The sequence below is a fragment of the Tupaia chinensis genome, unplaced genomic scaffold (genome assembly GCF_000334495.1).
Source record: "Tupaia chinensis unplaced genomic scaffold, TupChi_1.0 Scaffold144602_1, whole genome shotgun sequence".
Lineage (NCBI taxonomy): Eukaryota > Metazoa > Chordata > Mammalia > Scandentia > Tupaiidae > Tupaia > Tupaia belangeri.
The window spans coordinates 1,391,623-1,406,381 of NW_006204462.1; the positions used below are offsets into that span (position 1 = coordinate 1,391,623).

The 14,759-nt window shown below is 55.0% G+C and overlaps 2 protein-coding genes across 5 annotated transcripts in view; one reads left to right on the plus strand and one right to left on the minus strand.

The window, feature by feature from the left end:
* The window catches only part of LEPROTL1 (leptin receptor overlapping transcript like 1), an 11,745-nt gene extending 11,247 nt beyond the window's left edge, over positions 1-498 (minus strand). Inside the window, exon 1 of the mRNA XM_006167204.3 lies at positions 481-498. Coding sequence (XP_006167266.1) covers positions 481-498 — 18 coding nt within the window. The remainder of the gene's footprint in view (positions 1-480) is intronic.
* An 857-nt stretch (positions 499-1,355) lies between these two features.
* On the plus strand, positions 1,356-12,923 carry SARAF (store-operated calcium entry associated regulatory factor; the record flags this gene model as incomplete). Of its 4 annotated transcripts, none has more annotated exon segments than XM_014583714.1 (6): positions 1,356-1,534; positions 6,276-6,687; positions 7,333-7,456; positions 8,191-8,351; positions 10,667-10,694; positions 12,906-12,923. In XM_014583714.1, coding segments are annotated over 5 exon segments (902 nt in total), but the record flags the coding sequence as incomplete, so codon positions are not given.
* Positions 12,924-14,759: the final 1,836 nt, after the last annotated feature.

The window sequence follows — 14,759 nt, forward strand, 5'->3', positions numbered from 1 at the left end:
CCGGCGCGGCGCGGGGCTGGCACGACCGGGGTGAGTGCTGCGGCGCAAGCGGTGGGCGCCCCGGCCTGGGCCCCGCAGTCCGCGCTGCCGTCCGCGATCCGGGGTGCGCACCGGCCTGCGCTCCGGCCTCCAGTCCACCGGCGTGGAAGGTGACCGCTGCACAGCGAGAAATCACCCCCGGGGATGGCCGCGCGGCAATCCCTCCATTCTCCCCTCGGGATCTTGGGCACGCACGCACACGCGCCCGGTGTGAGTTTAAGCCACCGGGTCCGGGACTCGAACCGCGGTCCCCTACATGGGAGTCCAGCGACATAGCCATTACGCCAACTGCTGGTCCCTGTTTGGACTTTTTAAAACCTCTTCGTTAATGCGATATTTATAATTTATCTAATAGATGAGTATTTTGAGGTGGTTTTTAAGGTTTTTGCCATAGACTGTGTGTGCTCACTGGAAAGAGACAGAGAAAGTAAGAAATCTCACCCCCCATGACCACCACATGGTCCTGATCCATTCTCCTCTTGGGATTCAAGGCTCACATGCATGCACATGAACCTGCGTGATTGTCAAACTGCCAAGTCGAGGGCTCAAACTGTAGTGAGCCGTTTGGGATCCAGTGCCTCAAGTGCCACGTAGCTGCTGGCCCGGTGTTTTAAATGTGTTTAATTGCAGAACACATAAAACACTTAAGCATATACACGTGCGCAGCTGTACTACCGAGTCTCTCTGGTTCTTCACAGTTTACGTGTTGACCACATGTGCCCTTTTCTGCCGTAGTGAAACAGCAGGGGCCGGGCTGAGGGCTCTTGCTCCCGTGATCCTGGGGTGTTCGCCAGGCCGTGCATGCACACTGCGGGTGTGTGCACATGTAGACAGGAACGGTGCATAGTGCTGTTATCTCCCAAGGTTTCCATAAGACTGTCGGACCAAACATCTTCTGTGACTTGAATTTTGCTTATAATATTTTTACAAACATTTATCTACTTTGATACATGAGATCTAATTCATTAATTTTAACTGCTGTAGAATATTACATTGTAGTTTTAGGTCAGAATTTATTAATCTGTTTACCTGTTAATGAATGTTTAAATCATTAAATATTTCAGGTGTGTGGTGATATTTTTGGCCATTTTAATTACCCATTAATATTCTTTTACAGGAGTATAATGTTTTAGGTTAATAAACTCTTTCTTTTTTTGACTTAGCAACAATTATGTATTATAGAACTTGTGCTGTAGAAGCGTAGCCTGAAGGGGGCTGAGGTCTCAAAGGTGGAGCTGTGTGAGCGGCCAGTGCTCCGTTCGGGTGTTCCTTCAGTGTGACGAGGTGCTCACCGTGTCCTTGTGCTCTCACTGCAGGCAGGATGCTCCTGCGGGATGTGAAGGCCCTCACCCTCCACGCTGGCCGCTACACCGCCTCCCGCAGGCTGGACCCCGTCCCACAGCTGAAGTGTGTGGGAGGCACAGCCCGCTGTGATTCTCACACGCCCACAGTCGTCCAGTGTCACAACAGAGGCTGGGATGGTTACGACGTGCAGGTAACAGCGACGTCGCTGGCAGGCCGACAGAATTTTATGCAGTCAATGGTTTATTGGGACAGTATTCAGTTTTTGGGAGGCATGTGCAAAAGCTCAGGTCACCCTGGAGTGTCTGGAAAATCCAGCCACTTCTCTGGAGACGAAGCGTCCTTCCAGAGGGACACCTCTGCGCTAGACCTGGAAGTGCACATTCGTCGCAGCATTTGTGCTGTGGCCGCCTCCTAAGATCCCAGTCGTTTTCAAGGGTGTATGTGCTCAAGGGCGGGGATAGGTGATGTCCTCCGGTTGTCGTTTTCAGCCTTTCCTCAGAGATGGGTGACCTACCCTTCAGAAGTGAAGTGAGGTAATCTGGAGTTACAGGTAGAGTAGCTATGGTAGGTGCCCTTGTGTTCCAACATTCACAGGTTTTGTTTTTTTTCCTGAGATTTTTCCTATAAGGGTACGTGTGCTCACTGGAAAGACAGAGAGACAGAAAGCAAGACATCACCCTCAAAGAGGGATGGCCACGCTGCAGTCCCTTCTCCTCTGTTCTCCTCTTGATATTTCAGGCACACGTGCACACGTTCCTGGAATGAGTTTTAAGTCACCGGGTCCGGGACTTGAACTGTGATTGACTATGTGAGAGTCCAGCAACATAGCCATTGTGCCATCTGCTGGTCCCCGAAGGTAGCTGCATATGCACACAGGGTGGATTCATCTGCTGCTTTGTTACGTGGGCATTTTCTCTGCGGGACAGAGCGTACCTTGAAGTCTTCAGAGGTGAAAGGCTTTGTTAGATTTCAGTTTACACTACTGCTCACGTATTTCTTTTTTACTTTTTATTTATTTATTTATTTATTTAATACGTTTGATCACATTGTTTAGCTTACAAAGTGAACATTTCAATATGTGAACATTTCTCGCCAGTCCAGTTGATCAAAATATCTTCAACAGATAACGCCACACCTCCCCATCCCGTCAACGCTCTGCCTCCGTATCCCTCCTCCAAATGTCCTTCCCTAGCCCCCCTCCTCCACTCACACCACATCTGGCATCCACCCCCATCTCTCGTGTTTGTACACCCTTTAGTCAGTTTCAGTCATAGAGTGCGGACACTCGGTATGTACTAAGTGGGGACGAACAGTGTCTCTCCCTCATAGCCTGGCTGACTTCACTCGCTGCTCACATGTTGCTGCTTCACATTCGGTCTGCTCTCTACGAGAATTAGAGCTAGCTGGTCAGTAAACAAGGAACTTGAGATGCTGATCTCCCCTTTCGTTAGGACCATGTTCTTGTTTGACATGATGCCTGTGATCTGTGTGGTCTCGAGAACTCGTCTTTACCGGATGGTACTTCACAGTGTTTTTTCCCAAATTGAGTCATAGAATATCCAGGGTAAAGCAGAAGTCTTGGGCCAGCCTGTGGGATTGTGGTTAAGGTAGCTGGATCCCTCATGGCTGGCTGCAAGGTTTGAATCCTGGATCTGACAGCTTGAGAAACAAGCTGGGCATGTATGTGTGCCCAAAATCCCAAAAGGAGGGAGAGAGGAGGAATCGGGACTGCGGCATGAACATCGTCCATGGGAGGGGGTTTCTCATCTCTCTCTCTCTCTCTCTCTCTCTCTCTGTCTCTTTCATAAGCACATGTGCCCTCTGGCTAAAGTAAAAATACAAAAGCCAAAGTCTCACTCTCACCTACTTTTGAATTATGTTTATGGTCTTGATGAAAAGGAAGACAGCCAGGGGCAGTTACTCGGTAAACGTGAAGCAGACTTGTGAGAATGAATCGGATGGACTCGAGGAACCTCCCTAGTAGAAGAGAGAAGACAGAGTCGGGTCCATGTAGTGAAGTCAGCAGAGTGGGTAAACACCTGTCTGTCTGAGGAGCTGGAGAATACTCAGGGGAGGGAGTATTTGCACTGTTAGGAAGGAGTGATGAGATTTTTAGAGATGGAGGGATAGACAAGGGAACGGACGAGCAAAGACCTGGAGAGCACAGCACACGGGTGCACGTTGTGGCGGGAGAGCGTGTAACTTACACGTCTACTTGGGCCACTTCTAGCATGTGCCATAAGAGAAGTCGCAGTTAATGTGTAATAGGAATAAAAAGAGGACCTCTCCGTGGCTTGATGCTAAGGCAGCCAGGCCCTACCTGGCCCACTCCACGGTTTGAGTCCAGTCCAGTGGCTTGAGAAACACATGTACATACATGCCACAATCCCAAAAAGAGGGAGAGATGGAGGACAGGGACTGTGGCATGACCATTTCCCCGACAGGTGGAAATGGTCTCCTCTTTCTCTCTGTCTCTGCCTGTCTCTGGTGAACATGTGTACCCTCTAGTCAAAGGGGAAAAAAGAGGAAGAGAGAGAAGAAAGGGAAAAAAAGCATGTTATCTAAATTAAAGGCCTCAGAAGATACCATTGATAAAGTGGAAAGAGCAGCCCACAGAATGGGGAGAAGCTTTGCAGATCATATTTGATGTGGGACTCGTACCAGGATATATAAGGAACTCCGGAGAAGGGCAGGCTGAGTTAAAAATGGGCAAGGCATTGGAGAAGACATTTCTGCAAGGAACGTGTGCCGATGGCAGACATGAAGGAGATGTCCATCATAAGCCATCAGGGACACGCAGGTCCGACCGCAGTGAGGTACCACCCTGCCCTCAGCCGTAATCAGAGCAGGCAACGGCTTGCTGAGGGTGCTGCCAACCTGGAAACCTCGCACACTGCCGTGGGGATGGAAGTGGGGCCGTTCTCGGAGGGCGAAATCCGAGCCTGTCACCCCAGTCCTCCGTGTACACCTGGGAGAACGGGAAGCACGGCCCCTCAGAGAAGCGTTCGTAGTGGCATTATTTACAGCCACACCGCATGCCTGTCACCCCGTCCTCTGTGCACCCAGGAGAACGTTTGTAGCGGCGTTATTTACAACAGCCAAGAAGTGGGAGCAACCCTGCTGTTTCTTAGCGATGAAAGATGAACAAAATGTGGTCTCTCCATGTGACGGGATGTTTTCAGCCTTGGAAAGAAGGGAGTAGAGGTCCATGTGACAACACGGATGTGCCGCAGAGACGTGCTGAGTGGTAAAGGCCACACAGACGAGGCAGCTTGGTGGTAGGGCGGGAAGCCTGGGGGACCAGGAGTCACTGCCAGCAGGTATGAGACATCTCCGGGGGTGCTGAAGGCAGTCTAAAATTGCATGACTGAGAATATATTAAAAGCTACTGAAATGAGTGAATTTTATGGCATGTGAATTATCTCACAGTTGTTAGAAAAAAGTAAAATGGTGAACTTTGAGAGGGAGACCATCTGTACAGAAGCTAATAGTCCACCTGCTGTAGGTTGTACCTCCTTAAAGGCTGCGGAAGCATCGCTCTAGTCGAGGTTGTCAGGAGACAGAGCCTCCGGGATGTGTTCCACACGCGATTTGCCAGGGGAGTCAGCCTGCAGTTGCGGCCACCGAGAGGCCTCTGACAGGCCACCTGCGCTCTGGAGACCTGGGGTCCTGGCAGCGCGGCTTGTCCGAGGAGTAGGACCCGAAGGCAGGGAAGGGGAGAGGCTGGAAGCCTGAGAACCTGGAGGGTCGCTGGTCTAAACGCTGGAGTACGAAGTCAGAGGCAGCAGGGCGAGTCTGCCTCCTAGGAGACCCACTAGGCTTCTTCATCCTCTCCAGGCGCCATTGTCCTTCTCTCTGAAACGCCCACGGACACACCCAGTCACGCGCTCTCATACTCCTTAGTCCCGGTGACACTGAGCCAGCCGTTTCAGAGGGTACGTGCACTCACTGGGGAGACAGCGCCCTGTCCCCGGGGAATGGCCACGCCACAGTCCTTTCTCCCCGTCTGTCCGTGCCATCGGGATCTGAGGCACACACACACTCGTGCCACTGAGGTCGGGCTGAGTGTCAGTTGGCCACGTGGCACTTGGTTCCCTGTGTGCACTGCTTCCCACAGGCTGTGGGCTGTCCACTGAATTGCTGTGTTTTAAGTTGGTCATTTTTGAGGCTGACATGGATTCTTTCTGCACTTTTTCTTTTTTTTTAAGAGAGATTTTTGCTATAGGGCGCATGTGCTCACCAGAGACACAGAAAGCTAGAAATGAGCCCCCGTGGGGATGGCCATGCTTCAGTCGCTTCTCCATTGCCCTCGGGGTTTGCGGCACGCACACACGTCTGGTGTGAGTCTGAAGCTGCTGGATCTAGGTCTCAAACTGCATTTACCATGTGGGAGTCCAGCGACGCAACGGTTACGCCATCTGCGAATGTGTAAAACTTGAGAGAGTTATGTAGACTCGTACCCTAGAAAGTTAGCCTGTGCTCTTACAAAGTTTGTGTAGAAAGCTTTTTCCAGAAGGTTCTGGATACCCAGTGCGCTCCATAGCCATCAGGTCTTCATCTGTGATGCTGATTTTTGAGTCTCAACATCTCAAACAAAAAAAAACCCAAAACTACATTTATAGAAAGCTTCTTAAACAACAGTGGCAGAAAGGATATTTTAAAAATTTGGTTAAATCTTATAAATTATGGGATACCTAACATACAAAAGGGTATGTACCGTGCGCATGTCGGGAGGAAGTGGTCTACAGTGGGCGCTGCGCCTACTGCCAGCCTGGGGAGCAGAGCATGGTCGCCAGCGTCACTCTCACCCTGGTGGGCCTCGGCCAGCACAGTGCTGGGTGTGGGGTCAGGGATGGCCTCGCCCCACTCCCTCTTAGGGCACGGCTGCCCGGGGAGCTCTGGGGCCCTGATGCCCGCCTCTGTCTCTGCAGTGGGAATGCAAGGCTGACCTGGACGTCGCCTACAAGTTTGGAGAGACAGTGGTCAGCTGTGAGGGCTACGAGTCCCCCGAAGACCAGTACGTACTGCGAGGCTCCTGCGGCCTGGAGTACCAGTTGGACTACACGGAGCTCGGCCTGCAGAGGCTGCGGGAGTCCGGCAGACGGCGCGGCTTCGCCTCTGTGTCGGACGCCCACCGCAGGTGGTACTCCACAGACTCCTGTGGCGCCGGGGGCCTGGTCACCATCGCCGTGCTGCTGGCCGTTGCCTTCGTGGTGTACAAGTTGTTCCTGAGAGATGGGGCCGGCTCTCCCCTGCACTCTGAGCACCCCTTTTCCCACTCTTACCCAAGATCCACCAGCTCGGCAGGGCCCCCGCCCCCAGGCTTCAAGTCTGAGTTCACAGGTGGGGCTCCCCGTCTGCGCAGGAAGGGGGTGGCGAGGCCGTGGGGGCCCTGTGCTCTGAGCAGGATGTGGACTGTCACGCGCTGTCTTCACTCCGCCTGTCCCTTGCTTGCTCTGCTCCCCTGTGAGATGTCACGTGCTTGCTATCTTAGGAAGCCTTGTCAGCTGTGAGTCATCTTAGCCAGGAGACCTTGGGTGGTGGCCTGCGTGTGTGGACGTATGTACCGTGCCTGTAGGGTCAGCCCCTCCCCTTGTGTCACCATCAGCTCAGAACACGCTTCCTCTGGTCCCGGGCTGCTTTCCTGGCTGGACCGATGACTGTCACCTCCACCTGGAGGCAGCCTCGGGTGCGGCTCTCCCCTGGGGCTCTCGAGGCCTCAGTACAGAGAGCAGCACCAGGAGCTGTGGTGGGCAGACCCTGCCAGTCCCCCGGTATGCTGCTCTGCGTCTGGGGAGTGCGCTCGGCATAACTCCGGGCCAGTCCGCATGCTGTCGGGACAGCGCGGGGTGGCATGGTGCGGCATGGCGTGGTGCTGTGTGGTGCGGTGTGGTGTGGCTCGGTGTGGGACGGTGCAGTGGCCTTGTTCTTGCAGGCTGCTTCCCGGCCCGTGAAGCTGCGTGGTGTAACGAGCCATTTCTGTTTCAGGCGCAGAGGACACTGGTCTGGGTGGTGCTTTTGCAGGACGACAAGGACATGACCGTTGGGGACCAGGGTTCTGGACCGGCCTGGGCACTGGAGGGATATTAGGGTATTTGCTCGGCAGTAACAGGTAGGCCTTGCTTCTCACCTGCTCTTTAATTCAGCCCACACTAAATGCTGCTTTGTGCCGCTCCCAGTCTCCCTGCGTCTGGTTTTGCTGACATTGCTGTCAAGTCAGGCTCTGGGGTGGCAGGCGCTCGGTCCCCCCTTCGGTCAGCACCGCAGGTGTTTCTCATCTTTCATCCGTCCTTTGTCATTCTCCTGTGCTTGAGCTCCGAGGCAGAGACAGCAGGGAAGAACACGTTCGGGGGGCTTAGTGGTCCGGCGTGCGAGGAGGATGCAAGAACCAGGCTGGACGGGACGGGGCGGGATACCGGGATGCCGCAAGTGTCGGTGGCAGCCCACCCTAGGTCTGACTGAATGTGGAGAACACTCCCCGTTACTCTCTTTTTCTGTAGCGATCACAGTAAAAACGCAGAGATGCAGGACAGGGTATTTCATGTTAACTCTGATAGCAGGAACATTCTAGAAACACTTTTCAGATAGTTTAGGAGCAGAAATGCATCTTACAGTTACAGTTGCAAGGGAGCAGATGGTGGTGCGGTGTGAAGCATGACGCTTGCAGGCTGGCCCCTTGTGGGAGGGTCGCTGGCCTATGCCCGGAGCCCCACAGAGGTGCCGGGCACATGTGAGCCTGGGCCTGGGCTGGGCGGCCAGCGTGCTGTTTGTCTGTCTCTTGCACATGGAGAAACAAGCTTTAGAGTGACCGTCACAGGAGCGGTGTTTCCTGACCTGTCTTTCCAGAGCGGCAGCACCCTCTTCAGACCCGTGGTATGGCCCGGCTCGCCCCCCGTCGTACCCGGCCAGCACGTGGGGAAGTCCTGCCTACTCGCCAGCCCCTGGGGGCTTGGGCGGCAGCCAATCAGCGTGCTCAGACTCAGATGGGAGAACCAGAGTCGCGTCAGGTGAGCACAGACATGAGCGCTCCCGTCACAGCCGTAAAATGGACGTGGTAGGACCTGGGGCGATGCAGGGGCTGGCCCTGTCTCGCCATGCATGGTCGCAGCGCATGGTCACAGCACGGTGCAGAGGAGGCCGAAGCCGCAGGCTGGCCAGAGCAGTCCTGGCCTGCGCTCTGTGCCAGGGACACGCGCTCAGGGTGCTGAGAGGATGGAGCATGGAAGAAGGACTGTGGTGTGGTCAGGGCTGGGTTCCCCCCACCTCGGGTCCGTGCCCTCGGCACGCACGTCGGCAGCACAGGGACGGCGCCTTCCAGGTGAGGGCCCAGTTCTCTGCGGCGTGCTCCACAGGCATCAGCAGCACAGCGGAGCGGGAGCGCCATTCAGCTCTGCTCCTCCCATGGGGTGTGGTGGGTAAGGCTCTGGATCCCACAGGGCTTGATGCCAAGTCCCAGACCCGGCAGCTTGAGCACACACTGTGCGTGCCTCACACCCCTGGAGGTGCGTGGAAGAGGAGGACTGCAGTGTCCTCGCCCCGGGCAATTCCTCCCGCTCTGTCTCTGTCTCTCTCCAGTGAATAGTTGTGGCCCATGGAAAAACAAAACCTTTGCTTTAAAATGCCTTGTGCTGAGGTGGGCACATGCTGATGCGGCTGCTCTGAAAGTCTAGTTTACCCCCTGAAGTGGGACCTGGTCACCTGCAGGACCTAGCGCCCCTCCAGAGTCACTGCCTTGTGCGCTGCAGGCGGCCCCGGCCGCGTAGATCCTGTTCCTCGGCGAGCCTGCAGGTGTAGGCGGCGGACCCAGCACAGCATCGAGAATGAACGCGCAGTCATGTGGTGGGTCTGCCAGGTGGGTGCAGCCGTGCGCCAGGAAACACCGCAGTGTGGTGAGCGCCACCTTCTGAACACGTGCTCGAGACAGGCAGAGCTCGTCCGTGGCTTCAGAGGCTAAGGTGGTGATCATTTCTGGTCAAAAAAAGCAGGTGGTGGCAGGGAGGACAGAGCCTACGGCGAGGTGAGGCAGGCCCACACACCCTCCCCAGCGCTTCCTTACCTTATCGGCATCGTGAGTGCGGGCGAGGGGCAGTGTCCACGGGCCTGCTCATGTGTGACGGTCTCTCCACAGCCTCCTGCCTGCAGGAGCTGGGGCACTGGTGCATGTGCCTGGCGTGTTTCAGGTGACCAGGACAGGGGTTCGGATTATGGTCATGAGTGGGCCCCCATGCCACCCAGCCGGCAGGGAACTCGCAGGCTTAGTGGGGCCATGCAGCAGTCGGAACTGTCTGGGCCAGCAGGTGGCGCAGCAGCTACGGCACTGGGGTCTCACGTGGCCAGCCGCAGTTCAAGCCCCAGACCTGGTGGCTTGAAACTCATGCCTTGTGCGTGCATGCCCAAGATCCCAAGAGCAGAGTGGGGGACAGGGGTTGCGGCATGGCCATCTCCCCTGGGGTGATGTCTTGTTTTCTGTCTCTGGTGAGCACACACACCCTATAGCAAGAAGCTAAAGGAAAAGAAAACAATCATGACTATCGACCAAGTATGTGGGACTCGTATGAAGAAAACCATGGAATGGTACCAAGTAGCTTAAAAGGAAACCTGAAACAAACAGCCCGTTTCTGTTCCTAGGTGGGAGGACTTGCCATCTCGCAGCCTGTGGGTCAGTTTGTGCGAGCGCGTGTGCGTGCATGTGTGTGTGTGCAGCTGAACAACACACAGCCCTCCTCATCTTGCCTCTGTTTTCCTCAGGCCTTGCGGCCTGCCTCTTTGACCTCGTAGGCTCCCAGCACTGCCTGCACCACGAGTCTCACAGGGCGTGTCTCTGGCTTCCCCCGGTGGGCAATGTTCCTGGCAGGCACATGGGGTTAGCAAGTGTGGGGGTTAGGCGTGGGGTTAGCAGGCGTGGGGGTTAGCAGGCGTGGGGGTTATGCGGCGGGGGCGTTAGCAGGCGTGGGGGTTAGCAGGCGTGGGGGTTAGCAGGCGTGGGGGTTAGCAGGCGTGGGGGTTAGCAGGCGTGGGGGTTAGCAGGCGTGGGGGTTAGCTGGCGTGGGGGTTAGCAGGCGTGGGGGTTAGCAGGCGTGGGGGTTAGCTGGCGTGGGGGTTAGCAGGCGTGGGGGTTAGCAGGCGTGGGGGTTAGCAGGCGTGAGGTTAGCTGGCGTGGGGGTTAGCAGGCGTGGGGGTTAGCAGGCGTGGTGATCGGCCCGGTCTTAGCCCCTCGCTAGCACTCGTCCTCACTGGTTGCCGGTAAAGGTAGAGCTGCTGGATTTGGTAAGTAGCTCTGTACATTTAAGACACTGATGGAAACTTTGCATTTTCTTTGTAGGGTATGGCGGTACCAGGAGGCGGTAGAGGTGAGGCGAAACCCGCTTTCTCGTCCTGGCTGTAGACAGTGCTACCTGCTAACAGTGAGGCAGGGCCTCAAAGCTAGGGTGTTTGGTCCCAAGTGACTTTGCAGTCTGTTTTCTGAGGCTGAGACTGGACAGGTGACTGACAGCTGCCGTGTGGCGTGCAGTGGGGCAAGCAGACGCACGTGGCCGGCTGGAAAGGGCATGCATGCCGGGATTCCGTAATCCCGAATCCTGCGAGGCACAGGAAGCCAAGAAGGGGGTGCGGCCATGAGCCTGGGTGCTTGTAGCTGAGGGACCCGGAGACGTGATGCCCTGTGCTGTCCCGATGCTCCAGCCAGCTCTGGGCTGGTGTGGGTGGTGTGGCTTGCAGGGAGGCAGGGAGCGCCCTCTGGAAGGCGGTCAAGGGACTGGAGAGACTGCCTGAGGGCTGAGGGGGAAGTTCAGATGCTCCAACTTTTTTCCTTTTAGTAACAAAAGCTTGCAGCTGTCCGTGGGATCTCACATGTTACTGTTGCAGTCTGTTTCAGAAATAAACACGCAAATCTTTCTCTTTCTCTTCGCTCCACAGGCATTGGTGTGCTTGTTTTACTTTTCCCAAGTGAAAGGTGCTGGTGCCCAGGCCCTGCTCCCTGCTGGCAGTGGCTGCTCAGGTGCAAAGCATCTGCAGCATGTTTTCAAAGTGATTCACGGGACCAGCAGTTGGTGTAATGGCTATGTCGCTGGACTCCCATAGTCGACCACGGTTTGAGTCCCGGACCCAGTGACTTAAACTCATGCTGGGCGCGTGTGCGGGTGTGCCCAAGATCCTGAGAGGAGAATGGAGGAGAAGGGACTGGGTGTGGCCATCCCCCCTGGGGGGGGTGATTTCTGGCTTTCTTTCTCTCTGTCTCTGTCTTTCTGGTGAGTGAGCGCACATGCCCTATAGCAAAAACTTCTCTCAAAAAAAAGCCCTGGGTCTTGGCATGTGGTCTTGTTTGGGAAAAGGGTCACTGGGGTGAAATTGGTTAAATTAAGATAACTTAGGGGCCGGCAGATGGCGTAAGGACGATGTTGCTGGACTCCCACGTAGTCGACAGTGGCCAGAGTCCAGCCTGGGAGCTTGCAGGGCAGGGCCACGTTTCTCTCTCTGCCGCCGTGTGGTCTCCGAGCGCTGGCAGTCTTTCCTGTCACTAGAGGGCAGTGATGTCCCACTGCATGAAGTAGGCAATGCCTCTTGGACGGAGAATCACTGCCCTGCATGTGGGAGTGCTGCAGTAGGTCTGTCTCTCTAGCCTCTTGGAACTTGGCGCACACATGCGTGTGCTCTGCATGTTTTCCAGCTGCAGGGGCCAGGGTTTGAACCGCAGTCAGCATGTGGGCCTCACCCTCAATGTGCAGAGCAGACTGAGGCCGGCCTGGCCCACCCCAGTGCTGTGCACCACCTGGCCTGGGGTGACGGGGCCATGCAGACAACACAAGCTGGTCAAGAGGCTGGGAAGAAACGGCAAGACCAGGCCAGCGGTTTACTAACTCTCCTTGTGTCGTTTCACTGGCCTATAGTTCATTTCTCTGCCGTGAGTTTTACTGTTATTACGGTATCTCGCAAGAGTAAGATATACCAACCATTACCATAAAGCCAATTAGTGATCTTGTAGGAATGTGGTTCCCTAATACTGACAAAAAGTTTAAGACTCCCCCACCAGCCTGTTTTTAAGCCGAAATTAACATATAGATTAAGTTAGTATAAACTAAATTAGCATTAGAAGCATATGTAGACTAAGTTAGTTTAAGGTTAGTTTTACTTACATACCCCTTGTTAAAGCTACAGGCCAAAGTTAACTCACACTAGCAAAGTCAGCACATTCACCACATAACAGAGACTCAGAGATAAAACAAAAGAACTCACTAATTGACAAGACTCAACAAACAAAATGCAGGAACCCACAGATTTATTAGAGGAAAAAGCCTGGATGGGACAACAGAATAAACAAAGCTGAGGGCTCCACAGAAAGATTAACCATTTTAGCTGGGAGTTCTTATCTAAAGCAACAGGTAGCTTTCAACTACAAAGAGTTTCTCATCTATGTGCTGTTGACTATGAAAAACTGCTAATAAAACATCCTGTGTTGTCTCCGGAGCTACAAGATCATCTTCCTTTCCCATATAAGATCATAGACTCACCCTCTATTGTTGTAATGTATAGATAGTCCATATATTAACTGTGTCTTTACTTAGCAAGACAAGATTTCCATCTAGGTCATTGTAACCAGCAACGTTATCGCCCTGGCCCGGGACTGAAGTTGTCAAACATCCTGCAAGCCCCCTCTTCAAAAGACTCTTCCCAGTAATCAAGATCCAAGAAGAAGATACAGCAGACAAATGGACTTCCTCATCCTGAGAACTGTGATTGACTTTACCTGAGCTAACAAGACAAACAGCATGTTTTATAATTATTGCTTCCATGCTTTGTATACCCTGTTCCTTAGAGTAAATCTTTTACTGCCCCTCACCCATTTACTTGCATGTATCACATTTTCAATAAAAAGGCACGATGATTCCTAGCAATTGTCACTCCTCAGAGAGCGATCTTTGAGGGGTGTCCGGCATAGGACGTGCATGAGAAAGCATCGAGGCCTCTGTCTTCTATTCACCTTCGCTGCCTCCGTCGAGATAACCCACCCACACCGAGGCTGGTCCCCGGCACTGGGGGGTTGGCAAGACTGGGACCTGACTCCGATTCCGGGGGAGCGACCCGTTGTGGGCCCCAGGAGAGGCTGCAAGGCCTGCTCGTCTTCCAGATGGGGCCACCTCTCTTGCACCCGCACCTCACTGGCGAGGCGTCCCCATGATCTGTCACCATCACCCCGGCCCAGTTCACACAGCAGCGTTTCAGCGTGCACGGTTTCTGACACGGGGAAGAGCAGAACAGCGCCAGTATTTACGTCCCTGCCGTCTGGACCCGTGGGGGCAAACGTCCGCTCTGGTAGGTTCTGGGTGTTAGTGGTTAGAAAAGGTTTATTCACCTTCTGCAGGGAAAGGTCCAGAAGGTTTAGGAGGGTGCTGAAGCTGCTGCCAGGCGGCCTCCCCAGCCTCGGGCGGTCAGCCATCTGGGACAGGCCCGCAGGCTCTTCCCTCCTGTGAGGATCGCCCTCTGGCCCAGGTAGTTCTCTTGGGTTTTGTGAAGAAATGGAACGGCCAAGCTCAGGCGGCCCCACATGCCCTCCCGTCTCTGGACAGAGATCGGTACATGGCCATGTCCTCGGGGCTAGGTACTGCAGACCGAGCGCTCATGGGTGGCCACCGCTTCACGCCTTGCGGTCCAGCTGCCCACAATGCCTGCCGTGAGCCGGCACTGCCCACCTGCCCCGATGACGGAGGGATGCCTGCACGCAGGGCCACCGTGGCGACCGTCACCCCTCACCACCTGGCACTGCTCGTCCCTGTGTGACTCGGAGTGGCACCCTACCGAGAATAAGTCCCCGGCTCCTCCGCTCCCTTCTGCCACGTGGACTGTCGTCCGTCTCCAGCTTTTACAGGAAGCGGTATTGGCGTCCTCAGGCCTGGTGAGTGGGCACCACAGAACACCAGGCCTGAAATGCACACAAAGGCCAACTGACTTTAGCAGTTAATTTCAGATACAGACGAGAACGGAGGGCACGCGTGAGCACGTGACTCAAGTCAAGGAAGAGGCCGACTGCGGGGACGTCCTCAGAAGCTGTCCTCGCCGGCTGCGTCCCGACTCCCGCCAGGAGCCTTGTGCTAAGGTCCTTGCCCGCAGCGTCTGGTCCTCCCAGTGAGCTTGCCTCTGCAGCCCGCGTTTCCTGCCCGTGCCCCTTTGCAGGACAGTGGTGTCCAGGGACCCAGGAGCCCAGGTCGGCTCACCGCACCAGTGGGCGCCGCCTCCCACGGGAACCCAGCCACATTCATAGGATGGCTTTGACGCCGCAGCTACGGCCTTCAGCAGAGCACGTCTCCCTGGAAGGCCCTTCCTCACATCCTCAGAAGCCTTGGACTGCCCTGGCCCTGGTCATTGAAGATGGGCAGAGAGGAAGAGTGAGAAGTCACCCTCCACGGGGACGGTCATGCTGC